At 49.3% G+C, this 24,825-nt stretch overlaps 2 protein-coding genes across 8 annotated transcripts; both read right to left on the bottom strand.

The window, feature by feature from the left end:
• Positions 1 to 12,552: 12,552 nt before the first annotated feature.
• Positions 12,553 to 20,089, bottom strand: S100A16 (S100 calcium binding protein A16). 6 transcript variants are annotated; one of them, XM_059882520.1, is made up of 4 exons: positions 19,967 to 20,089; positions 19,714 to 19,746; positions 13,597 to 13,774; positions 12,553 to 13,311 (listed from the first exon to the last, which is right to left on the bottom strand). In XM_059882520.1, the coding sequence occupies exons 3-4, from the start codon at positions 13,747 to 13,749 to the stop codon at positions 13,153 to 13,155; spliced, it is 312 nt and encodes a 103-aa protein (XP_059738503.1). In that variant the 5' UTR covers positions 13,750 to 13,774; positions 19,714 to 19,746; positions 19,967 to 20,089; the 3' UTR covers positions 12,553 to 13,152. The 6 variants fall into 6 exon arrangements, with proteins under 6 accessions (XP_059738503.1, XP_005203715.1, XP_005203713.1 ...); XM_005203658.5 differs by lacking the exons at positions 19,714 to 19,746; positions 19,967 to 20,089 and adding an exon at positions 19,345 to 19,492; XM_005203656.4 differs by lacking the exons at positions 19,714 to 19,746; positions 19,967 to 20,089 and adding an exon at positions 14,420 to 14,580.
• A 474-nt stretch (positions 20,090 to 20,563) lies between these two features.
• On the bottom strand, positions 20,564 to 22,743 carry S100A14 (S100 calcium binding protein A14). Of its 2 annotated transcripts, none has more exons than XM_005203762.2 (4): positions 22,662 to 22,743; positions 22,141 to 22,248; positions 21,557 to 21,703; positions 20,564 to 21,334 (listed from the first exon to the last, which is right to left on the bottom strand). In XM_005203762.2, the coding sequence occupies exons 2-4, from the start codon at positions 22,168 to 22,170 to the stop codon at positions 21,197 to 21,199; spliced, it is 315 nt and encodes a 104-aa protein (XP_005203819.1). In that variant the 5' UTR covers positions 22,171 to 22,248; positions 22,662 to 22,743; the 3' UTR covers positions 20,564 to 21,196.
• Positions 22,744 to 24,825: the final 2,082 nt, after the last annotated feature.

Below are 24,825 nucleotides of genomic sequence, written 5' to 3'. Positions count from 1 at the left end.
CAACCTGTGTAGTGTGGCAAAAAAATAAAATAAAATAAAATATGATTATTTTAAAATGCCAAAGGGCAATGGGGAGAGAGAGAATGAAATGGTTAGTTGGAGAGCAGAGTCTCCAGCTGCTGCAGGTTATAGTTGCAAAAAGAAAAGGGACTTGGCACAGAATTTTGTTGTCAGCCTGAGGGAAAGCACTTGAAGGACAAGACAGCTAGCATTTGGTTGGGGACTTAAGCAAAAGAAGAATCAACCTGAATTTTAGGGACTGTCAAGATGATGGGATAAGAGAGAGAGGAAAGGGCAAGATTAAAAGAATACAAGGGTGTGAAAAAGTACTTTTCCTGTTAAGGGAAATACAAAATGAATGATACACTTAGAAATTATTCCAAGGAGGAACATGGGGTTAAGTTAAAGCAATCACAATATGTTTTAAATTTAGAAGGTATAACTTTTGAAATATAAGAAGAAAGTTGGCTTTATCCATTGGAAAGCAAGAAAGAAAAAAAAGGAGGGGGGGCGGGGAATGACCGAAAAAGCACACTATATGAAAAATCAAAATAAAATGGCAGAATAAGTCTTAATGCTATATAGATATCTGTAATGTGTGTTATCAGCTCAGTCCTGTATGACTCTTTGAGACCCCATGTACTGTAGCCCGCCAGGCTCCCCTGTCCATGGAATTCTCCAGGCAAGAATACTGGAGTGGGTTGCCATGCCCTTCTCCAGGGAATCTCCCCAACCCAGGGATGGAACCTGAGTCTCCTGCATTGCAGGCAGATTCTTTACCATCTGAGCCATCAGGGAAGTTCCAGTGTCTGTAATAAAGATGAACAAAAGAAACATACTTCTTAGAAGATTCTCAGATTGGGTTTAAAATTATTTTCAGCAATATGTTGCATACAAGAGAAACATTTAAAAGAAATGTTTTAAATATTTACATGTATGCAGATGACACCACCCTTATGGCAGAAAGTGAAGAGGAACTAAAAAGCCTCTTGATGAAGGTGAAAGAGGAGAGTGAAAAAGTTGGCTTAAAACTCAACATTCAGAAAACGAAGATCATGGTATCTGGTCCCACCACTTCATGGCAAATGGATGGGGAAACAGTGGAAACAGTGTCAGACTTTATTTTTTTGGGCTCCAGAATCACTGCAGATGGTGACTGCAGCCATGAAATTAAAAGATGCTTACTCCTTGGAAGAAAAGTTATGACCAACCTAGACAGCATATTCAAAAGCAGAGACATTACTTTGTCAACAAAAGTCTGTCTAGTCAAGGCTATGGTTTTTCCAGTAGTCATGTATGGATGTGAGAGTTGGACTGTGAAGAAAGCTGAGCGCCGAAGAATTGATTCTTTTGAACTGTGGTGTTGGAGAAGACTCTTGAGAGTCCCTCGGACAGAAGGAGATCCAACCAGTCCATTCTGAAGGAGATCAGCCCTGGGATTTCTTTGGAAGGACTGATGCTAAAGCTGAAACTCCAGTACTTTGGCCACCTCATGCGAAGAGTTGACTCACTGGAAAAAACTCTGATGCTGGGAGGGATTGGGGGCAAGAGGAGAAGGGGACGACAGAGGATGAGATGGCTGGATGACATCACTGACTCGATGGACGTGAGTCTGGGTGAACTCCGGGAGTTGGTGATGGACAGGGAGGCCTGGTGTGCTGTGATTCATGGGGTCGCAAAGAGTCGGACACGACTGAGTGACTGAACTGAACAGAACTGATATATATAGCTGACTCCCTTTGCTGTTCACTTGAAACTACCACAACATTGTTAATTGGCTATACCCCAATACAAAATGTTTTTGTGTTAAAAAAAAAAAAACATTAAATTTAAAATATTTTAAAGTAAAAAAAAAAAAAAAAAACCAGAATGTGGTGCTGGAGAAGATGCTTCAGAGTCCCTTGGACAGCAAGGAGATCAAACCAGTCAATCTTAAAGGAAATCAACCCCAAATATTCATTGGAAGGACTGATGCTGAAGCTGAAGTTTCAATACTTTGGTCACCTGATGCGAAGAGCTGATTCATAGGAAAAAACTTTGATGGCTGGGATAGATTTGAGGGCAGGAGGAGAAGGGGAGGACAGAGGATGAGATGGTTGGATGGCATCACCAACTCAATGGACATGAGTTTGAGCAAACTCCAGGACATAGTAAAGGACAGGGAAGCCTGCCATGCTGCAGTTTATGGGGTTGCAGAGTCAGACACAACTTAGTGACTGAACAACAATAACAACAACAACAACAAAAACAGGTGAAAATATACCAGGTAAATATAAAGCATAAGAAATATCAGGGGGACTTCTCTGGTGGTCCAATGGCTAGGACTCTGTGCTCCCAAGGCAGGGTGCCCAGGTTCCACCCCGTCAGGGAAGTAGATCCAACATGCTCCAACTAAGACTGACTGCAGCCAAATAAATAAATAAATACTTGCTGTTGTTGTTTTAAAGAAATATCAGGGAAGTAATTTTGATGTTTGATAAAAGAGAATTCAAGTTGAGAACATATAAGAAACAAGAGGAACATAATACAAGAAAATACAAACATCATGAACATACAAACACCAGTAATATAGCCTCAAACTATATAAAGCAACAGCTAACAAAACTTCTGGAAGAAATAAATAAAAATTATGGTTAGAAATTGTAATACACTCTTCTCAGAAACGGATTAAGGAGACAAAAAATAAACATAAATATAAAATAGCTGAATGATGTTATTGGTAAATTCATACTATTAGTCTATATATATATATAAAATTCTACACTCAACAAAAAGAAAATAAACACATGTGGATCATGTAATATTGAATAAACTCTAGGATGCAAAAGAAGTCTCAATTGGCTCCAAAGAATCATTATTACACAGGTTATAATTATGTTTCCTTATTATAATACAATAAAAAATTTAATTAATAGGTAATAAAATAGTTTTAAAAGAAATAGAAAGAAAATGAAAAGGGCTCTAGTGTTCATCAACAGTATAGAGAAATAAATTAGAGCATATTTAAACAATGAAATATGATACAGCAATGAAAACAAATCAACTCCATCAGTTTGGATAAAACAAGAGAGGAAGCTGCAAAAGAATCTCTGCATTACGGTACTGTTTACTTAAAGTGCAAGAACATGCAATACTAAATAACATATTGCTTAGGAATATGTATATAGGTGATCAAAATTATCTTTTTTAACCAAGAGAATCATAAACACATAATTGGGGATGGTGATGTTTGAAAGCAAACTTTGCCACCCCAAAATGAGTCCCTTTGGCTTGAAGATTCATTTAATTTTAAGAAACATAAGATTCAGGAAGTCTTTCTTTCTTGTTGTTGTTCTTCAGTCACTAGGTCGTGTTCAACTAGAGATCCCATGATCTGCAGCACGCCAGCTCCTCTGTCCTCCACTGTCTCCTTTAGTCTGTTCAAAATTCATGTCCATCGAGTCAGTGATGCCATCTCATCCTGTGCCACCCCCTTCTCCTTTTGCCTTCAATGTTTCCCAGCATCAGGGTCTTTTCCAATGAACCAGCTCTTTGCACCTTTTTACCTCCCCCTTAGCTGCCAAAAAGTGTCTATATTTATTTTTTGGTTGAGCTGGGTATTTGTTGCTTTTCGTGGGTTTTCTCTAGTTGCAGCCAGCAGTGGTGGGGGAGGGAGGGGTGCTACTCCTCCTTGCAGCGCCCTGGCTCCTCGTTGCACTGGCTTTTCCTTTTGCAGAAAACAGGCTCGACTCAGTAGTTGTGGCGCATGGGCTTAGTTGCTCCACAGCATGTGGAATCTTCTGGAACCAAGGATCAAATCCATGTCCCCCTGCACTGGCAGATGGATTCTTATCCAGGGCGCCACCAGGGAAGCCCTGCCTAAAGAATTTAGATAAAAGCCAAAACAGAGCTATCACCAAAGATATCTGCAAAGAATCTAGGCTAGGTGTGGTAGGGCAAGATCAGAGTCCACTCCTATCCCATTGTCATGGCCCAGCAAACATTTATTTACCAAATATTTGCTTTTCCATCTCCGACTGAATTGTCTTCCTTCCCTCTGAAGTTCCAAACCACTGCTCCCTAAATTCCTCTTTTGTCTTTAGTTGAAGATGTTACTCAAAGTGAGGGTTTTGACCATTCTGGTGAGATACTAATATGCAGTTTTCCTGGGTCTTTCCCACATAAACGTATTATTAGACTTCTGTTTTATTTTCTCCTGTTAATTGGTCTCATGTAAATTTAATTCTTAGACCAGCCAGAAGAACCTAGGAGGGCAGAGGAAAATGTCTTCCTCCCCAACACTGGCTACAGCTGTGGAGAAGGTCAGTGCAATAAATGATTACACGTGGAGGCCTTCGCCTAGATCTGTAAGTTTTGTTTGTTTTAAGGGACCTAAAGCAAATATTTTTTAATGTTTAAATTCAGAAAAGATTATAATTGGATGCTGTGCTATTTTCTGTACTTTTCTATATACATGAAATATTTCATCATGAAAATTGTAGAAAAAGAATATGAAAGGAGAGAGCGTCCATGAAGGGAAAGTAAGCCATTGACAAGGTAGGAAAAGTTGTTTAGCCTGAGATTTTCCCATGGAACTCACATCAGCAGCAAATGGAGGAGCCATATCTACAGGGTACAGAGAGAAAGAATGTAGGACCTGAGAATTTTATGCCCTGCCAAGCAGCAAGTCTCAAGCTGAAAGAACTCAGGAAATGCAGAAGCCAAGAGCCCTTTGAAATCCAATCAACCAAATAATTACTCAAATAAAGGATGTTGAAATGAAGCCAGGCTTAAAGGTCTGTTTGTGAGTGCTGAATTCATAGAACTAAAACTAAACTTGCCTTGGAAATCGTGGTTACAAAACAGAATATAAATATTGTATATGTCAACATTTTAAAATTAACTAATATAACTCTCAGCAATTGGTAGATTGGGAGAGGGGAAATGGAAGTAAACATAAATATACTGTTTTCCTCATCCTTCTGGTAGGTGATGAGGAGTTGTTTTTTCATCTCTGACTCTTTTACACATTAATATTTCTCATGATGAAAAATAATTTACCTGAAATTCAATAATTTGTTCATTTTCCCGCTGCTGCTTGTCCCTTTTATCTACAAGCAAAACTTAAAATATCTTCTTTTATTATAAATAACGTGTACTGTGGTCCCATTTTTATAACTTTGTATTCTGTAATCAATCAGTCTCTCTAGCTATCTGTACTGATAGAGAGAGCACCAAATGATATTGAACAAATGGTTAATGTGTATTTCTGGACAGTGGGATAGTGATTAATTTTTTTTCTTTCTTCTCTGTACCTTGCTTCTTAATTTATTGTTCTTGTTGCTGCTACTGATGGATATGGGTCATGGGCATTCCTTTAGAAGGAGAAAAGATGACCTTGGCAGTTATTTCAAGGATGAATTGAAGCAGGATTTGTGGGAAGCAGAGAATACTGGCCCTTGCAGTGACAGGGAGATAGTGATGGCTTTGAAATGATGGGAAGGGTGGTGGTTCAGTGGTTAAGACTCTGTGCTTTCATTGCATGGGGCAGGGGTTTGATCCCTGGTCAAGGAACTAAGATCCTGCATGTCACATGGCCAAAAGAAAATTTTTTTTAATTTTTAATTGAAAAATTAATGAGGTGATGGGAAGGGCATTATAGAGAGAAAGAAGTGAATATTTTGAGATTTATTTTTAAATAAAAGGACTTGTTGATCAATTAGGTATGGGGAGTAAGATGTAAGGAAGAACCCAGGAAGACTTCTGGATTTGACTTGAACATGTGCAGATGGTTCAGTTCAGTTCAGTTCAGTCGCTCAGTCGTGTCTGACTCTTTGCGACCCCATGAATCGCAGCACGCCAGGCCTCCCTGTCCATCACCATCTCCCCCACCATTAATATGGGAGGTGGGGTTGAGGAAACGGATCAGGAGGGAAAACCAAGAGTTTGTTGTTGGATTTGGTCAGTTTCATGTACTGTGAGTCATCCACATGGAAGTTCACTTATTCAACAAATACTGTGTGTGTGTGTGTGTGTGTGTGTGTGTGTGTGTGTGCGCTCAGTTGTATCCGGGTCCTTGTGACCCCATGGACTATAGCCCTCCAGGCTCCTCTGTCCATGGGATTTCCCAAGCAAGAATACTGGAGAGTGGGACATGGAAGCAACCCAGATGTCCATCAGCAGATGAATGGATAAGAAAGCTGTGGTACATATACACAATGGAGTATTACTCAGCCATTAAAAAGAATACATTTGAATCTGTTCCAATGAGGTGGATGAAACTGGAGCCTATTATATAGAGTGAAGTAAGCCAGAAAGAAAAACACCAATACAGTATACTAACACATGTATATGGAATTTAGTAAGATGGTAACAATAACCCTGTATGTGAGACAACAAAAGAGACACAGATGTATAGAACAGTCTTTTGGACTCTCTGGGAGATGGCAAGGGTGGGATGATTTGGGAGAATGGCATTAAAACATGTATAATATCATATGTGAAATGAATCGCCAGTCCAGGTTCGATGCATGGTACAGGATGCTCAGGGCTGGTGCACTGGGATGACCCAGAGGGATGGTATGGGGAGGGAGGTAGAAGGGGGGTTCAGGAGGGGGAACACGTGTACACCTGTGGCAGATTCATGTTGATGTATGGCAAAACCAATACAATATTGTAAAGTAAAAAAAATATATATATATACTGGAGTAGGTTGCCATTTCCTTCTCCAGAGGATCTTCCCAACCCAGGGATTGAACCCAGTCTCTTGCATCTCCTGCATTGGCAGGCAGGTTCTTTACCACTGAGCCACCTGGGAAAACCCAACAAATATTAAGTACTTACTATGTGCTAGGCACTGGGGGACACTGCCGTGAACAAGCGAGACAATGAAATCTTCCCTTGTGGTGCTTGCAATGAACAATGAAGAAAAAGTAAAAGCACATGGAATTTTAGAGGTCATGAGTGCCATGCAGAAAAATAAAGCAGGCAGTGGGGATAGGGTATACCAGCCTGTGGAGAGGTTCAATTTTAAATAAAGTGATCAGGAAGGTTCTATTGGGAGAGTGACATTTGACCAAAGACCTTAAGTAGATGAGGGAGATGCCACGTGACTATCTGGGGAAGAGAACTGTGCTTTAGTACTGAAAGAAGGGGTTGTGAAAACCTCTCTTTATAGGCAGACTTTCGATTGGTAACTGAACTGGGAGGGTTTGGGGGGACGTTTTGTAAGACTGAACCCTTAACTGGTAGGTCTGATACTGTCTCCTGGCAGATATTAGTGTCAGAATTGAGCTGAGTTTAGGACACCCTGCTTGGTGAAGTGGGGGAAAAACTCACACTCTAAAATTGGAATTGGTGTCAGAATTGCAGATGCTCTTTAGACAGAACCTCTTCTCTTCTCATTTCACTCTCTATCCCTTGCAAGCTCATCCATGCCCCAGGCTTAGGTTTCCATCTATATGTCTCTGCTTCTCAACCTGCCAATCTAGCCCTCTCCTCTGAACTCTGGTATGTATATCCAACGACTCCTTTGACATTACTACATAAAACTAAACTTGCTGTTTCCACACACCTACTCCCCCAAATCTAGGCCTCCAGTTTTCCCTGTGGCAATAAATGGCACCACCATCCATCTGGTTTCACAAGTCAGAAATATTGGTTTCCTGGACACCTGCCTCTCCCTGGTCCATTATGCCCAATCCATCAAGACCTGATGATTCTACCCCCTAAATCTCTCACAAATGCATCTGCTTCTCACATCTCCCCACCACCCCTCTCCCCACAATTCACTGTTCTTCATCTCTGTTTTATTCTTCTTTACACACCATATGATTTCCTTGTTTGCTTGCTGCTCACGTATCTCCACCTGACTAGACTCCAAGCTCCCCAGAGATAGAATACTGCCCGGCAGGTAATGAGCACTAAACAAGCACATGCTGATTGGGGTAAATGAGCCTGCATGCTCACTCTCTCTACTGGAGGTCAGGAGACAGTCGTAGCTGAGAGCCGCAGCTCCCAAATCAGACTGCCTGGGCCCCACCGCTTATCAGCCGTATGATCTCTGGTAAGTTATACAGCTTCTCTGTGCCTCGGTTTCCTCACCTGTCAAATGGGGATAACAGAAGTACTTACTTCATTGGGTTCTGGGGATTAGGGATTTAATATGTGTGAAACACTCAGAACAGTGCCTGTATAGAGTACGTTTGTTTGTTTAGTTGCTAAGTTGTGTCTGATCCAACTCTTTGCAATGCTATGGACTGCAGCCACCAGGTTCCTCTGTCCATGGGATTTCCCAGAAAGAATAGGGGAATTAGGTGTTATTTCATTCTCTGGGGGATCTTTCTGACCCAGGGATCAAACCCGCATCTCCTGCATTAGGCAGATGGATTCTTAACCACTGAGTCACCCGTTGTTCAGTCGTCCAGTTGTGTCTGACTCTTTGTGACCCCATGGACTGCAGCAGGCCAGGCTTCCTTGTCCTTCACTGGAGAAAACCAGAGAGCCACCAGAGAAACCTCGTATAGAGTAAGTACTCAGCAACAGTTAACTATTATTTGTTAAAGTATCTCTTCACTGGTCTCCCTGCCCCTACTTTACCCCTTCTCTTAATCTTTTCCATGTGGCAAAATAAGTGAAATTTTTCAAAATGCAAATCTGGGCACATCACACACCCAAGTGCGCGCGCGCGCGCGCGTGTGCACACATACACACACACACACAGTCACACACACACTCACATTGCTGAAAGAAACCATTCAGTGGCTGTCAATCCTTAGCATGCCCCTGAGGGAACTCTCCAGCCTCATCTTGTTATTGGGCTTTAGCCACACGCACTTTCCCTCAGTAAAAAAGAGCTTCCTGCCACAGAAACTTTGCATATGATGGTCTATTTGGGTAGCACTTCTTCCCCTCAACTTTACTTTCACAATCTTCCCCTTGCCTGGATAACTTTTGCTCATCTTTTAAATCTCAAGAGTCACTTCCACAAGGACACTCCCCACTCCCAGACTAAATCAGGTTTCTTTGTTTAAAAATACTATAAGGAATTCCCTGTGGTCCAGTGTTTGGAATTCCCTATGGTCCAGTGTTTAGGACTCAGTGCTTTCACTATCATGACCCAGGTTTGATCCCTGATCCAGGAACTAAGATCCCACAAGAGGCCTGATGCAGGGGAAAAAAATTTTTTGCTGTAAATATGATCCCTTGGCAGTTGACCTCAGTTTGTAATCATCCACTTGTTTGTGTGATTGCATGGTTATTTGTTTTCTTCTCTAAACTGTAAGTCCCATAAAATCAGGAAACATATTTTTCCTTCTCTTTTTACTGCACTATCTACTGTGCCTGGCACATACAAGTACTATATTCATTTTTTTAATTTATTTTTTTGGCTGCACTGCCGGGATGGAACATATGCTCCTTACACTCCTTACAGTGGAAGCTCAAATTCTGAACAACTGGACCAGGGAAGACCCCAAAGAACTATGCTCTGAATGAGTAAATGAATAAATAAATGAATGTTTCTTCAGCAGAAGCAACCACGACCACCATCCAGGGCCTATAAGGGGCTTAAATGCTTCATACTCACTGAGGCCAAGACACAGACACAGCCTCTGCCCTTTGGGCAGCCCACACAGAGTTAGGAATAGCAGGGGCCTGAGCGGCAGGTCCACTGGTCAGATCAGCAGTGTGTCTTTAACTAAATCATGTCACTTCTCTGAGCCTCGATATCTTCATCTGTAAAATGTGGATTATGATTCCTGTCTCATAGGGCTGCCAGGAGGACCACAAGAGCCTTGGATGAGAAAAGTTTTTTTAAAACTTTTAACACTGGACTTACAGAAAGGACTGCTTTGTTTTCTGAAAGGGACTTTACTAGGAATAGAAATGGAACAGAAAATCAAAATGTATAGGAAATACAAAAGCTGACCCAGGTGGTTTTAGGGTTCTTACCCTAATGTGGGAAGATAACCCAGGTTCTCACCCTGTAGAATGACAAGCCTGGAGACAGATGGGTTTGATGGGCACAATTTATTGGGTACCCACCCCCTTAGTCCCAATAGTTTAGATACTAGGGCAGGCCAGTGTGAGACCCCAGACAGAGGGACCCTTCTCAGCTCCACTGTGGGACCCCCACAGGAGCCTGTTTCTGGGCCCCATCCCCCTGCTCTGCTCAGGCCCTGCTCACGCCATCTGGTCCCTGACTCCTGGGTGAGGGAGAAAGCCTGGCCCTTTGCTGGCCCCAACACTCCCCAGGGAGGCCTCCAGCTGAGCTGCCTGACCTCGAAGAGGCTGCTTTTGTTCCTTTGGGGCCTCTCTGGCTCCAGGCCCTGGAGCTCAAGCAGTGACTGTTGGTAAGCTTCTCTGACCTCCACTGAAGCTCAGCATCATCACCAGCGCTCTAGGGTTACACTTAGAACCCTCTAGAAATAAGCGGCTAACTGGGGTCACACATCTGCTCATTTCCCACCTGCTGTTCTAAACTCTTGATGGGTAAAGTGTTGGTCTCCAGGCACAAACCAGGGACAGTGAAGGGAGCTCTATTCTGAGTTGCCTCCGGGATTTTTCATGGCATCCTCACAACTTAGGCTTTAAGGAACTACCACATCAAGTCCTTGGCAAAAGGCTTGTACACAGAAAACTACAAAAGATTGCTGAAAGAAATTAAGGAAGTCACAAATAAAGGGAAAGACATCCCAGATTCATGGATTGGAAGGCTTAATATAGTTTAATGTTCATACTATCCAAAGTGACCTAGAGAGTAAATGAAATCCCTATCAAAATCCCAATGGCATTTTTTTCAGAAATAGAAAAAAACTATCCTAAAATTCATATGGAATCTCAAAGGACCCCAAGTAGTCAAAACAATCTTGAGAAAGAAGAATAAAGCTGGAGGCCTCACACATCCTGATTTCAAAACACATTACAAAGCTACAGTAATCCAAACAGTATGGACAGGCAAAAAGACAGACATACAGGCCAATGGGCCTGAGTGGAGAGCCCAAAACTACACCCTCACATATTTGATTGAATGATTTTCAATAAGGATATCAACACCACACAATGGGAAAGTGATAGTCTCTTAAATGGTATTAGGAAAACTGGATATTCATATACAAAGGAAAGAATCTGGACCCTTACCTTACACCATATACAAAAATTAACTCAAATGGGAACCTAAACATAGACCTGAAACTATAAAACTCATAGAAGAAAAGTTACAGAGACAGCCTCATGACATTGTAACAAGCCAATATTCCTTGACATCAAATACTTTGGCCACCTGATGCAAAAAACTGACTCATTGAAAAAGACCCCGATGCTGGGAAAGACGAAAGGTAGGAGGAGAAGGGGACGACAGAGGATGAGATGGTTGAATGGCATCACCGACTCGATGGACGTGAGTTTGAGCAAGCTCAGGGAGTTGGTGATGGACAGGGAAGTCTGGCGTGCTGCAGTCCATGGGGTCTCAAAGAGTCAGTCAGACACGACCGAGTGACTAAATCAAACTGAAGTGATGACACCAAAAAAAAGTAACAAAAAGCAAAAAAAAAAAAAAAAGAAAGAAAGAAACCAAGTAACAAATAGACAAATGACACCGTATTAGACATATAGTTTGACTGCAAGCTCATACTGAGGCAGGTCACTTTTAGAAGGTTGAGGATCTGTAAACGGAGAAGGCAATGGCACCCCACTCCAGTACTCTTGCCTGGAAAACCCCATGGATGGAGGAGCCTGGTGGGCTGCAGTCCATGCGGTCGCAAAGAGTCAGACACAACTGAGCGACTTCACTTTCACTTTTTACTTTCATGCATTGGAGAAGGAAATGGCAACCCACTCCAGTGTTCTTGCCTGGAGAATCCCAGGGACGGGGGAGCCTGGTGGGCTGCCATCTATGGGGTTGCACAGAGTCGGACACGACTGAAGTGACTTAGTAGCAGCAGCAGGATCTGTAAAGGATTCCAATAAAACTGTAAAACTGTTTATGACTGTGCATCTTTTGAAAAACCTTAAACCTTGGGGTACACTTTCTGGAGTTGGAAACCACTGATCCAGACCCCTGCAGGCTAGAACTCCTGCCCTATTTCTCCTGGGGGCATGTGCTGTCTTTCCATGTCAGGGAAGAAACACAGAAGCTGTCATTGTCCCCCACATCAGGTGTAACGCCTAACTCTGCCTCCCACACCCCTCTTTCTTTGCACCCCACTTCCTCATCCCATAAACTTCTCTGTGTACTAGAATCATCTATGGATGAGAATTTAGTATCTCAGTCCTACTCATGACTCAACATGAGAGTCGTGGCCCCTCTCTCCTGGAATTGCAGTGAGAACTAAATGGGATGCAGTGTGTGCCAGAAGTTGAATGTGAGTTGAGTTTGGGCTATGAGGGCCCAGAGGTAAGGACATGTGACCTTGGCCCTTCAAGGAGGAGGGAAGAAGTTGCTGACCCATTGCTGACAGCACCTGCAGGGTCCCAGAGTCCTCCTTTCTTCCTCTGCCCTTGGGGTTTCTCATGAGATTCCCCCTTGCTGCTTCCTTGCCTTAGGGCCCCTGGCAAAGATCACCAAAGCATGAGGAGGTTCCAAGGAGTGGAAAGGCTTTAATAAACACGACAAAGGGACTGGGTGAGGGGGAGGAAAACTCCAGATCAAGCCTTTTTCCCATTTCAGTGGCTGAAGAGGAGGGAGGGGGCTCGACCCTGTTTCCAGACCCTGTTCCCAGACGCAGAGGCAGCTGGAGGACAATCCCTGGAAATCTCCTCTACCCAGCAGAGGGGCTAAAGGGAGAGCGAGAGAGAAGTCCTTGCTGGTGCTGCCAGGAACCCGGGAGACCTGAAGAAGCAAGCTGACCTCTGAGGTCAGGAGAGGCCTGGAATCAGGCAGGAACATCGGAAGTCAGAAGGGTAGATGGACTGAACAGGTAGGGAAACTCTTGGGTCCCCATACAGCATTGTCACAGAGGGGCCCCAGGGTCCTCTGGCTCCAGGGACTGAGACCCACAGGGAGGCACCCCCAGACTGAGACACTCACAAAGGGGCCCTGACGTTTCCCCTTACCCTGTTCCGCTATGGTCCTAGGAGGGTCTAGAGGGAGAAGAGAGGACGGGCCTGGGTGGGCAGAGGAGGCTGAGGAGGGAGCCTAGGAAGGGCATGGCGGGAGGGACGGCGGGAGGGCCTCTAGCTGCTGCTCTGCTGCTCCTGCTGACGGATAAGGTTGGCGATAGGGCTAGTGATGCCGCCTATCAAGGTCCAGTACTCATCAAAGCTGATGCGCCCGTCGTGGTTGGCATCCAGGTTCTGGATGAGCTTGTCAGCAGCCTTCCGGTTCCCCGTGTCCTGGGGGAGAATCAAGGATTAGCAGTGCTGATGTGGCAGCTCTACAGCGGCCCCAGGCAGGACCCCAGGCCTGGGCTGCTGCTGCCTTCGGAAAATGGGAACAGAGCCCTCACTGGCTCAGGCCTGGGCACGCTGAAGACAGAGGCCTGCGTGGAGTTGAGACCCTGGTTGGGGAGGGGGGGCAGGACTCTGAAAGGACAGAGAAAGCGGTCGGGAAGGACACTCAGAGGGGACAGGGCTTTGGGGGCTGAGGAGGGCCAGGCCCCTGGGTCGGGGGAAGCTCACCGTCAGCATATGGTTGAGCTCTTTCTGAAGCATCTTCCGGAAGCTGCTCTTGCTGATCTTGTTCTTGACCAGGCTGTGCTTGGAGACGTATTTGTAGAAGTTTTCCACCAGGACGACCACCGCCTTCTCTAGCTCCGTGTAGGAGTCCGCCATCTCACTGTCTCACGCCTCACAGGGCCTGGGCGCCAGGATGAGGGGAAGAGAGGACAGCTCACAGACCACATCTCTGCCTAGGTCTCCCAGCCCCTGTCCTCCCGCTGGTCCCACCCCCTGGGCTCCTGCCCCCCATGCTAGCCAACCAGACCCCGGACCTCGGGAGGAGGGAGAGAAAGGAGAACCCAAGAACCCAGGCTGAACGTGGAGGTGGGCCTGGAATGAGAACTATGTGTCTCCTCTCATCCAGGTGATCTCCAGCTCAACCGCCTCAGCAGGTTTTCCAGGCCCTTCCCCAGCCCCAGGCACTGGGCTTGTCAGAGCCCCAGAGAGAAGAGAGGATCCGTGGGAAGACAGAGAGTGCCAGCACCCATCCCTCTGCCCTCTCCATACCCAGCCTACCCAGGGTCCCTGCCCCGGGAACAAGTATCAGCTAGAAACTCATAGGATGGGCCACGGGGGCTGGGGAGGGACAGGAGCCATGTCCCCCAGGCCACAAAGCAGGAGGCAGACTTAGGATCTCCCTAATCCTTCAGCTGGGCTCCAGGACGGTACCTTCAGGGTCTCAGGCCATGGCTGTCCTCTGGTTAAACAATATCCTGATACACCAGGTCAGGCTTTGTGCAGGCCCCCACCCACCCCCGGCTAGCCTAACCTCCCTCATACCCACCTCGAAATATACAGCAGGATCCAAGGACCGCGCCCCCACCCCATTACCTAAGGAGGAGCCAGGCCTGGTCCTGCCCCAGCTGGAGACCGCTGGAGATGGAGCCTCCGAAGCCAGCCAGAGGCTACACACGTCACCCCCTCGCCCCAGGACAAAAGGCACTCACATTCCAAGCGGATACAGCCAACAGAATAACAGGATATGAGGGGAGCAGGCGGATCTACTCTGTGAGTCACCACCCATGCCCGGAGCCCCCCCAGATGAACCCTGGCAAATGAGCCTTCCCTCCCACCCCCAAGCCCAAGGATGAGTTGCAGCCACCTTGCCCGTTGGTCCTGGCTCTGGACAATGGACACCGTTATCAGGGCATCCCGTGGTTCGCTTTGGAAGGGAGGTCCGCTTCCCTGGCCCACCACAGCTCCCACCCCTGCCACCTGCTCTCTAATCCCCTCTTGGCCCTCCATCCCTCTTCCTGGGCCCTTTACCCTGCCCTCTCCACCTAGCTGAAGCCTGCCCAAACCCCACCTCCTGGGGGAGGTTGCCCTGGCCCTTGCCATCAGTACCCCCCCTCCCCTGACTCCCACAGACTCTCAGCCGCTGTCGGCTGGGCCCACTAGCTAGTATGGCTGCAATCTCTTCTAAGATCTTCTCTCCTCAGACACCAGACATTCCTTGACACAAGGATGGTGTTTCTTACATGCAGCCACTGCGTTTCCTGAACCAAACAATAGGACATGGAGACTTTGGGACCACTTTTTAAAACCCAAGATATACAACCATCTCTGCATCTCCCCTGGCCCACATGACCTGGTCAATGCCTTGCTCAAGGTAGAGGTTCTATAAATATTTCACCTCCTTCCAGCCCTGACACTAGGCAGCCAAGGTCCCTGATAAGATGTCTCTTCTATGAAACTTCTTCTAAAGGAAGGGTGAGTTCAGAAGGACAAAGCCAGGATGCAGGAAGGAAGGAGAGTTGAGAGGGAGAGAGGTCAGGCCGAGGCGACTCTAACCAGGTATTCTCCCCTTCTCTCTGCAGTCTCGTCCACCTGACCATCTGGCCTGTGGCCAGAAAGATGAAATATGGAACCAGAAATATAGGAAACCCTACTCTTTTTCCAGTGAAAGTGAAAAATGAAAGTGTTAGTCGCTCAGTTGTGTGCAACTCTTTGCAACTCCCGAGGACTGTATATAGCCCGCCAGGTTCTTCTGTCCAGGGAATTCTCCAGGTAAGAATACTGGAGTGGGTTGACATTCCCTTCTCCAGGGGATCTATCTACCTGACCCAGGTCTCCCGCACTGCAGGCGGATTCTTTTCTATCTGAGCCACCAGGGAAGACATCTTTCTTTATTGTGTGTAATTGTGTGGTTCAATGTTCACACCTTTGTGAGACTTTCATACAAACGCTCTAACATTCACAAATGAAGACAAAAGTGTTTCAGCCCGTGAACCGTCTGCCTTCCTGCCCCCGGATGCGGAATGGGCCACGCCTCTGACCAGTATTCCTGAGAATTCCTGAAGCTGCATTCATGTCAGCAAGAATTTTATCAACTACTCCCAACTAACCTTGGGAGTGGGAGAAAGTTCAGAGAACCCTTGACTTTACCCATCCCAGACCTTGTTCCCCAAATGAGGAATCCTGAGGGAAATAAGAATAGGAAAGGGAGGGACTCCCCTGGTGGTAGGATGGATGAGAATCCGCCCACCAATGACATGGGTTTGTTCACTGTTCTAAGAAGATTCCACCTGTAACAGAACAACTAAGCCCAGGGAACACAACTACCAAGCCTGCGTGCTCTAATGCCTGAGCCGCAACTACTGAAGCTCTCGTGCCTACAGCCTGTGCTCCATAGCAAGAGCAGCCCCCACAGTGAAACCTGAACAGCGCAACTAGAGAGTAGTTTGCAGTCACCCCAACTAGAGAAAGCCCATGCACATGGACAAAGACCCAGTGCAACCATAAGTAAATAAATAAACGATTAAAATAAAAAAGGAGAGCAAATGGGAAGAAATGGGTTTGGGGGCAATGTGCCACGGTCCCTCTCCCTGCTGGTCACCCACTTCCCTCCCACCACCTGCCTTCTTGGAACCCAGTCCTGCCCTTCCTTTTTACCATGTCTCATGGCACCCCACTCCAGTACTCTTGCCTGGAAAATCCCATGGGTGGAGGAGCCTGGTAGGCTGCAGTCTATGGGGTCGCAAAGAGTCAGTCAGACACGACTGAGTGACTAAATCAAACTGAAGTGATGACACCAAAAAAAAGTAACAAAAAGCAAAAAAAAAAGAAAGAAACCAAGTAACAAATAGACAAATGACACCATATTAGACATATAGTTTGACTGCAAGCTCATACTGAGGCAGGTCACTTTTAGAAGGTTGAGGATCTGTAAACGGAGAAGGCAATGGCACCCCACTCCAGTACTCTTGCCTGGAAAATCCCACGGATGGAGGAGCCTGGTGGGCTGCAGTCCATGGGGTCGCAAAGAGTCAGACACAACTGAGCGACTTCACTTTCACTTTTCACTTTCATGCATTGGAGAAGGAAATGGCAACCCACTCCAGTGTTCTTGCCTGGAGAATCCCAGGGGCGGGGGAGCCTGGTGGGCTGCCATCTATGGGGTTGCACAGAGTCGGACACGACTGAAGCGACTTAGCAGTAGCAGCAGCAGCCTCTATCTGGCAAGACATAGGTGAGCTCCCAGGAGACATCTCAGCACCTCCTGTCAAGCGCACAGTCACCCAGTGAGGTAGGCTTCAGATCCCAGGTTCCCAAAATTCCCCACCCCACCTTCTAGTCAACCGGACAACTCCGGAGTTAAAAAAATGCTCTTCTTTTTTCTGAAGGAAAGATATCAGAGGCTAATAGTCAGGTGTCATCACCTCCCTCCCCTGGGGGCCAGGAGACAGGCCCTCACTACACCCATGCCAAGGCCACCTGCCCCTCCTGCCTACCAGGCCACAGGGTCCCCAGACAAGGGGCTGGGGGGAAGGGAGGTGGTGGGCCTTCCCCTCAGCCCCTCCCTGGGAAGGGCGGGGCAGGAGGTAACTAGTGCACTGACTTTCCTCTAAGCAGATCCTGTCCTGAGAGTGATGGGGGAGCTGGACTGTATACTACAGCCTTCAGAAAAAGCAGAAATAGAAGGACTCATCCTGCAGAGGACCCTCTCAGCTGGGGCCCCAACCCGCCGGCAAAGTTCTCATTGTCTTCACCTTGGCTGATTCATCATTGAGCAACTGAGAGGCCCCCACCCCCACCCCGCCCACCTCAGCCCAGCTTGCTGACTTCTCCAAAAGCTCAAATTGCCCTGACACCACCTTCCTGGGTCTCAGTCACTCCAGCCCCACCCTGTCACCCCCAGGCACTGGGCCCCACCCCTCCAAGGGCCTCTTCTTCACCCCCTCATCTGTTTAACTCCCCAGTCCCCTTCCACATGGAGCCCACACCCTCTAAAACTCACCTTTTCTTCCCCACTCCACACATACTTCTTGAGTCTTAAATTGTTCCCAAGTTTTGGGATATGTCCCTGGACTCCTATCCCTCCTAGTCATCTCTCCTGTAGAGCCTAGTCCACCCTCAAGCTTAAATTTGGCATTCTCTGCATCCCTTCCATTGACCTCACTCCTGTATCCACCATTCATTTGCTTACTCATTCATTCATTGACTCATTCATTCACTCATTCATTTCTTTCTTAATTCACTCATTTGCCCCAGCTGTCTGCAAAGCACAGGAAGGCAAAATCTACCACCAGGCTGGTAATGCTTTGCTCTATATGCAAGGCTGTTCCAAACTACTTCTCCAGCCTCTACAACTCCACTGTCTGTCCCCCCTCCTCTAGCTCTTTTCCCAGTCCCAGAATATCTCAAACAGGTGTCCCTGCCTCACCCCTCCTCACCCTCACAGAACTCACAGCATCTAATACACAAATATACATAATCAAGGAATTCTGCCATTTCTGAACCTCTCTGCTTGGGTGACCCATCTACCTTCCAAACGCTTCTGCTTTCAGAGTGTGTAGCTGGAGGCAGAAACCTGTTTATCTGAATTTTTTTTCCAGACAAGTTACGCTGGAGGAGCTTGCTATGGACACACACATACTGCTGCACTTGGCCTCACCAACACCCAGCCGGCGCCTCTCTAGCCTAAGGGGAAAGTGGGAGCCCTGCTCCCCAGCACTCCGGGGCTCCATCTCCCAGCATCCCTGCCCCCACCGCCACCCTCCTGGGCAGGGCAGGGCAGGGGAATGCTCCATAGGGCCGGTGGCTCCACCGAGCAAAGCAAGTCAAGCCAGAACCTGCCTGGGTCCTGAGGTAGAGGAGAAGCTGCCCAGTTTCCCAGCCCCTCTCCTAGAACTCGGGCTCCAGGGGGCCTCACCCAGGTTTCTGCTGGTCTCAGAGCACTGGGACCTGCTGGAGTCAGAGCTACAGAGAGGCCACCCAGGAGCTGCCTCCCCTCCTCAGGCTGCTCTCAGACCCCCTCGGCCCTTGCTGGCTCCTCCTGGACTTCATCACCTGTTCCAGGACACAGGCCTCAGAGCCCAGCGAGGCCTGTGTCCAGGGTCTGGCTATTCCCCAACCCCCACCAACACACATCTGCCCTGAACTGTGAGTGAAAATCGGAGCAAAGCTCATCACTTTACCCGGTGGCCCAACCCAGGGAGACGATCCCAGGCAGCTGCTGGGCTGGGGAAGGGGGTCTCACCACTGCAACCACTCCTCTGAAGCCCTCTCCAGCCCCCACCCCACTAGAAAGCTCCATTCCCAAACTGGCTTTGGGGGAAAGTTAACAATTAATGAAACCTTCCTGCTCAGTCCCTGCAGGGCCCCTCTCCTCAGGCCCCCTTCACCGCCCCTTGTCCCGGCCTCCCAAGCCTGCGGGGGCCCCTCCGGCAGCCCCAGACCTCCCAGGATGGGCCTGAGGTGCTCACCTGCCTTCTCAGTCCACTTCCTCTCCTGCAGGGCTCTGGGGCCTGGGCTCTGGCACTGCCAAGCAGCTCCCCACGCTCAGCCCAGCCAGGACTCCTCCCCGCTGCACTCCCAGATTCTGTCCCACTCCCTCCCGGCCCTGCCCGGCGGAGCTGGCTCGGTGGGGAGGTAGTCACTGAACTCCCTCTCAACTGGGCCCTGGGGTTGGGCCCTTGTTAAAGGGATACACACCTTTTTTAACACCCTTCCGCCCCCACCCCAGAGGGAGTGGTAGAGGTGTCGCTCCCCCAACCCCACCCTCCTCGTCCCCCAGGCTCCAAGCAGAATTTACAACTTCGACAAAGGAAGGGAAGGACAGTCACCTGCCCTACTCACCTGGGGTCACTGGGAGCCCAGTTTCAGCAGCCCCTGACAGACAAGTTCAGTTAGCATTCCAGGCCAGCCTGGCTGGCCACAGAAAATATGACTGTTTGGGATTTCAAGAGTAATGCCCATTTCTGTCAGCTCCAGTCAGAAGGATCCAGAGTGTGGCTCCTGTCTTCCCCATTCAGTGCATGCATCCCTAAGACCTCATGTGCAACAGAGAATTCTTCTGAAAACGACCCCTCCATCCCTTTCTCTGAAATACCATAGGAAACTGGTCAGGGATGTCCCAGAGGCAAAAGCTGACTCCAGGAGGGCCCCATCCCCCCTTCCAGTGACTTCAGCTCCCTGGGCTCTCACTCCGCGTCAGCCTCTCTGTTGAGTAGTCACATCACATGTCCGATCCCATTTTTACAGATGAGGAAACTGATACTCTGAGATGATGCCCCCAAGTTCCAAAGATAGTAAGCGGCAGAGCTGAGATTCAACCCCAGGTCGGTCAGCCCGTTTCGCAGCCTCACGGCTCCCTCGCTGCTAGTCATGCAGGCCCCAGCACACCTGGGTTCATGTCCTTCTCCCCACGTGTGCATACATGCCCCGCTCTCCTGCCAGAAGGCCAGGCCACTGGCAAAGTACAGCTTGATCCTCAGAAAGGACCAGGTCTCCCACCTTTTAGGCCTGGTGCCCTCCTCAACCCAAATTCACGGGAGAGTGTGAGTCCCCCCAGTCACTTCCGCTGCCGACCACTGCACCTCCACATGAACCCCGCCACCCAATGACTCTGCTGTTCACCCGCACTCACCCCAACTCCTTCTTACCCATGGACCCTTGGGATGGGAGGTAGACCAATCAAGACAACATCTTTCATTTTTTTCCATTTTTTTTATTAATCAAATGATACAAAACAACCATCATCCTGTAAATGCCCAAGCGCCCAGCTGGTCCTCTCACTCCCAAGTCCCCGTCCTCAGCCTCTCCCCGAGCCTGCTCTTTCTCCCTTCCCCTTTCCTAAGCCAGGGAGACAGGGTCCTGAGAGGAGGCTGAAGCAGAGCTAGGGACAGGGAGGGAGAGCACTGGACAGTTTGGGTTGGGGAAGAGATTAGGAGGGGTAGTTTCATAGAGACCCTTCTTAGTACCAAATGTCCATCGCTATTGCCACACCCTCCAAATCATTTCCCACAGCTCAGCTCCTCTCTGCCCTTCCCCACTACTAAATGATGTGGCCCTTACACCATCCTCAACCCTCCAGCAGCCTTCCACATATGTCCCTGGCCCCAATGGCTCCCCGAGCCTCCCCTTGGTGGGGATCCCTGGACTCATAAGCTCCACAGGGATGAAGTGCACAGAGGCCCCAGAAGGGCCATTATGAACCTGAACCCTGCAGAGGCGAGCCAGATGGGGCTGGGGAATAGTGTGGGGGTGGTGGAGAGAGGTGTTTAAGGTCCCCTTTCCCCAGCATCCCACCCGACCCATCCAGAATTCCAGGGGAAGGTTTTCAGCTCCCCTGGACAGCATTCTCCAGCTTCACACTCTTGGCTGCTTCTCCAATCAGCTCCCAGAAGCTCCCGAACTCCAGTTTAGAGTCGTTACAGTTGCCCAAGTTGGCAATTTTCTCTTCCAGCCCACAGTTGCTCTGCAAGGAGGGAAGACACCACAGCTCAGACAGGCAGTACCTTTCAACCTTCCCACCACACCCTGCCCAGGGGCAGGAAGCAGGACCTGAGCCTGCCTGGCATTGACAGAGGAAGGGCTAGGGGTTGCCAGTGCCAGGGGCTGTGGCAGCGTGGGTGGGGTCTTGGAGCACTTGCTTGGGAAGTCAGGGTACTGCCTGGGGCGGGGTTCACTCTCTCAGTACCGGCATGAGGTGGGGCAGCTGCTGGGTGACCAGGTCCCGGAGCTCGGAGGGAGTCAGCGTCTCCTTCCCACCCTCCACCGAATACTGGTGGAAATTCTTGATCAGGGTCTCAATGGCCCTCTCCACATCACTGAGTTCCTGGGCATCCTAAGGACAAGAGACATCACCCATGTTAAGGAGGCCTCACCCACCCTATGACAGCCTGCTTCCCCAGGAGCCTGACAGAGCCAACAGAATAAGACAGCTGACAGGCCCATGGGCCCTCGCCCACCCCCAAAGCCCAGCATCCAGCACCCTTTGCCCCCACTGTCCTCTGCCCTCAGCCATGGGTTGGACAAGGCTTCCTCCCCGCCTCCCCCAGCCTCCAGGCAGGGCAGGTCCTAGCATGAGGCCCAAGCATCCTCATCAGGGGGGCCCATCTTCATCACCCTGTGTGGGCACCATAGAGGAGGTTCAGGTCTCACAGGCAGGGTCTGGAGTGCAGAGCAAGGCCAAGGTGAGGGGACAGAAGTCAGTGGGGGACACAGACCCTCAGGGTGAAGGAGAGGAGCGGGAACAGGAAGGTCAGGAATGAATGGGCCCACCTCAGCGTTGGCTGACCGACACTGTCCCATGATGCTCGACGCGCTTGGCCCTGTGGTGAGAGTTTTGTCGTCCTACAGCAGGCCCCAGAGGAGCTGATGGCTCATGATCTGCTCAGAGGAGAGGGGCAGCTGAGCTAAGGGGAGAACTCAGCATTTCTTGCTCAACTATCCCCTTTGGCTGCACCCCAGATATTCTGTGCCTCACCCAGGGGGTCAGAGCCAACACCACATAAGCCCTTCCCTGCCCAGGCTCCAGGAGCTAAGGTCACAGCCCCAGGCCTACTATCTAGAGGCCTCTCCTCAGCCCCCCACTGTTCTGTACACACACACACACACACACACACACACACACACACACACCCCAGCCTCCAGGGCCTGGTCCCCCAGACCTTCCCCAGCCAGACTAAGCTAGGATAGGCTAAGCATGCCCTCTGAACCTGGTTCAGTCCATTTGGGTGAAAAGCCCTGGGTCTCCTTACCCGCTGGCAGCCTCTGAGACAGGACTGAAGAAGCTAGCTCACCTGAGCTCAGCTCTTATACCTGGGCGGAGGGAGGGGAGGCAGGGGGCTGGGCCTCCCAGCTCTGGCTGGGCCACCCAGCTCTAGCTGCCGCCTGGACTGTGAGCCTGCAGTAGGGGCTCCACCTCCTAGGGCCCCACCTCCATTGGCTGCAGTTCCGGGAGCCCGCCCCGTCCTGGCCGAGAGGAGGGAATCGTGGAGAAGCTGGGTCTGGGATCCCCCTGGCCCCAGACCAGCAGGCAGAGTCCAGGGAAGAAAGGGGAGGAGAGGCTGCTGAGGGAGAGAGGGAAGACTTGGAAACACAGTGGCTCGAAGCCTGGGAGGAAAGGCCTGGAGGAAAAGTAAGACAGAGAAGCAGAGGGGCTCTGAGAGGCCCTGAGTCAACCACCAGGAAAGGAGAAGAGGCTGGTCAGGGCGGGTTTTGTGGCCTAGGGGAATGAAGGACACGTGGCTTGAAAGATGTCCCCAGGGACCTCTCTGTCCTTTAAAGTGTCACACACACACTCCTTTCCCCTCAAGGCCAATTTAGATAGCGACACTCAAGCCTGCCGAGGTCCCAGACCCCAGCCTTCCCCAGTCCTGAGGGAAGAGACTTGGGTCAGGAGAAAGGAGCCAGAGAAGGGCAGCCTGGAGGAGGGAGCCGACTGAGGGTTGTCCGGGACTTCCTTTCAGTTCCCAGAGCAGCTAGCACGCAGGCTATCTGTCAGCTAACAACCTCTCCAAACTGGTTGGGCTAGCTGCTCCTCCCTCCCTCAGAATTCCATATCTTCCCTGAACAGAGGCTGCATTGCAACCCCCTTCCCCCAAACACACAATCCAGCACCCACAACGACATCCAGGGAGCCTGGACCGGAGTTTGAGGTGGGGGGATTCAGCCCAACCCCAGGGGCCCTCCTCAGCCCATGGGGAGGAAGAAGGCAGGGGAGTCAGTGTGATCAGGCGAAGCTCAGAGCCAGAGTCTCTAGGCTCCTTTCCTAAATTCTGAGGTCCAGGCATATCTCACAGTGTCCCTCCCTCGTCTCTCTCCTTCCAGGGTTCCTCTGTACTTTTGCCCTCAATTGGGCTTCCCTGGTAGCTCAGGTGGTAAAGAATCTGCCTACAGTGCAGGAGCTGCTGCTATTGCTAAGTCGCTTCAGTCGTGTCCGACTCTGTGCAACCCCATAGACAGCAGCCCGCCAGGCTCCCCCGTCCCTGGGATTCTCCAGGCAAGAACACTGGAGTGGGTTGCCATTGCCTTCTCCAATGCATGAAAGCGAAAAGTGAAAGTGAAGTTGCTCAGTCGTGTCCGACCCTTAGCCACTCCATGGACTGCAGCCTACCAGGCTCCTCCATCCATGGGATTTTCCAGGCAAGAGTACTGGAGTGGGTTGCCATTGCCTTCTCCAATGCATGAAAGTGAAAAGTGAAAGGGAAGTCTCTCAGTTGTGTCCGACTTAGCGACCCCATGGACTGCAGCCTACCAGGCTCCTCCGTCCATGGGATTTGTCAGGCAAGAGTACTGGAGTGGGGTGCCATTGCCTTCTTGGAGTGGGGTGCCATTGCCTTCTCCGACAATGCAGGAGACCCCAGTTCAATTCCTGGGTTAGGAAGATCCCCTGGAGAAGGGATAGGCTACCCACTCCAATGTTCTTGGGCTTCCTTGGTGGCTCAGACAGTAAAGACTCTGACTGCAATGCGGGAGACCTGGGTTCGATTCCTGGGTTGGGAAGATCCCCGGAAGAGGGCATGGCAACCCACTCCGGTATTCTTGCCTGGAGAATCTCATGGACAGAGGAGCCTTGGCGGGTACTGTCCATGGGGTCCCAAAGCGTTGGACATGACTGAGTGACTAAGCACACAGGGGTGTCTGTGTCTCAATGAGAGGACCCTTCTGGAAGTGTCTTATTCTTTTTTTTTTTTTTTTGGCTGCACTCCGAGGTATGTGGGACCTTAGTTCCACAACCAGGGGTTGAACCCACATCCCCTGCATTGGAAGGTGGATTCTTAACCACTGGACCACCAGGGAAGTCCCCAAAGTGTCTTATTCTGAGAATTCTTCTGAAAGGGTCTCAATCTGGGGACCCCTCTGAGGGTATTTCAATCGCAGTGTTTCTCCAAGAGTGCCTCAGCCCGAGGTCTCTAATATCTCAGTCTGGGCGTCCCTCTTAGGGTATCTGTCTTGGGGGAG

The sequence above is a fragment of the Bos taurus genome, chromosome 3 (genome assembly GCF_002263795.3).
Source record: "Bos taurus isolate L1 Dominette 01449 registration number 42190680 breed Hereford chromosome 3, ARS-UCD2.0, whole genome shotgun sequence".
Classification (NCBI taxonomy): domain Eukaryota; kingdom Metazoa; phylum Chordata; class Mammalia; order Artiodactyla; family Bovidae; genus Bos; species Bos taurus.
The sequence above is the reverse complement of the archived record's forward strand: the minus strand, read 5'-3'. Positions and strand labels throughout refer to the sequence as shown.

What these genes read in the sequence shown, in the direction of transcription:
- S100A16 (XM_059882520.1), bottom strand. Translation starts at nt 13,749, where the DNA reads ATGGCGGACTCCTACACGGAGCTAGAGAAGGCGGTGGTCGTCCTGGTG. An exon ending in AGCTCAACCATATGCTGACG is followed by an intron (nt 13,312 to 13,596) that starts GTGAGCTTCCCC and finishes ATTCTCCCCCAG; the next exon opens with GACACGGGGAACCGGAAGGC.
- S100A14 (XM_005203762.2), bottom strand. Translation starts at nt 22,170, where the DNA reads ATGGGACAGTGTCGGTCAGCCAACGCTGAG. An exon ending in GTCGGTCAGCCAACGCTGAG is followed by an intron (nt 21,704 to 22,140) that starts GTGGGCCCATTC and finishes TCTTGTCCTTAG; the next exon opens with GATGCCCAGGAACTCAGTGA. An exon ending in AGCTGCCCCACCTCATGCCG is followed by an intron (nt 21,335 to 21,556) that starts GTACTGAGAGAG and finishes CCCTCCTTGCAG; the next exon opens with AGCAACTGTGGGCTGGAAGA.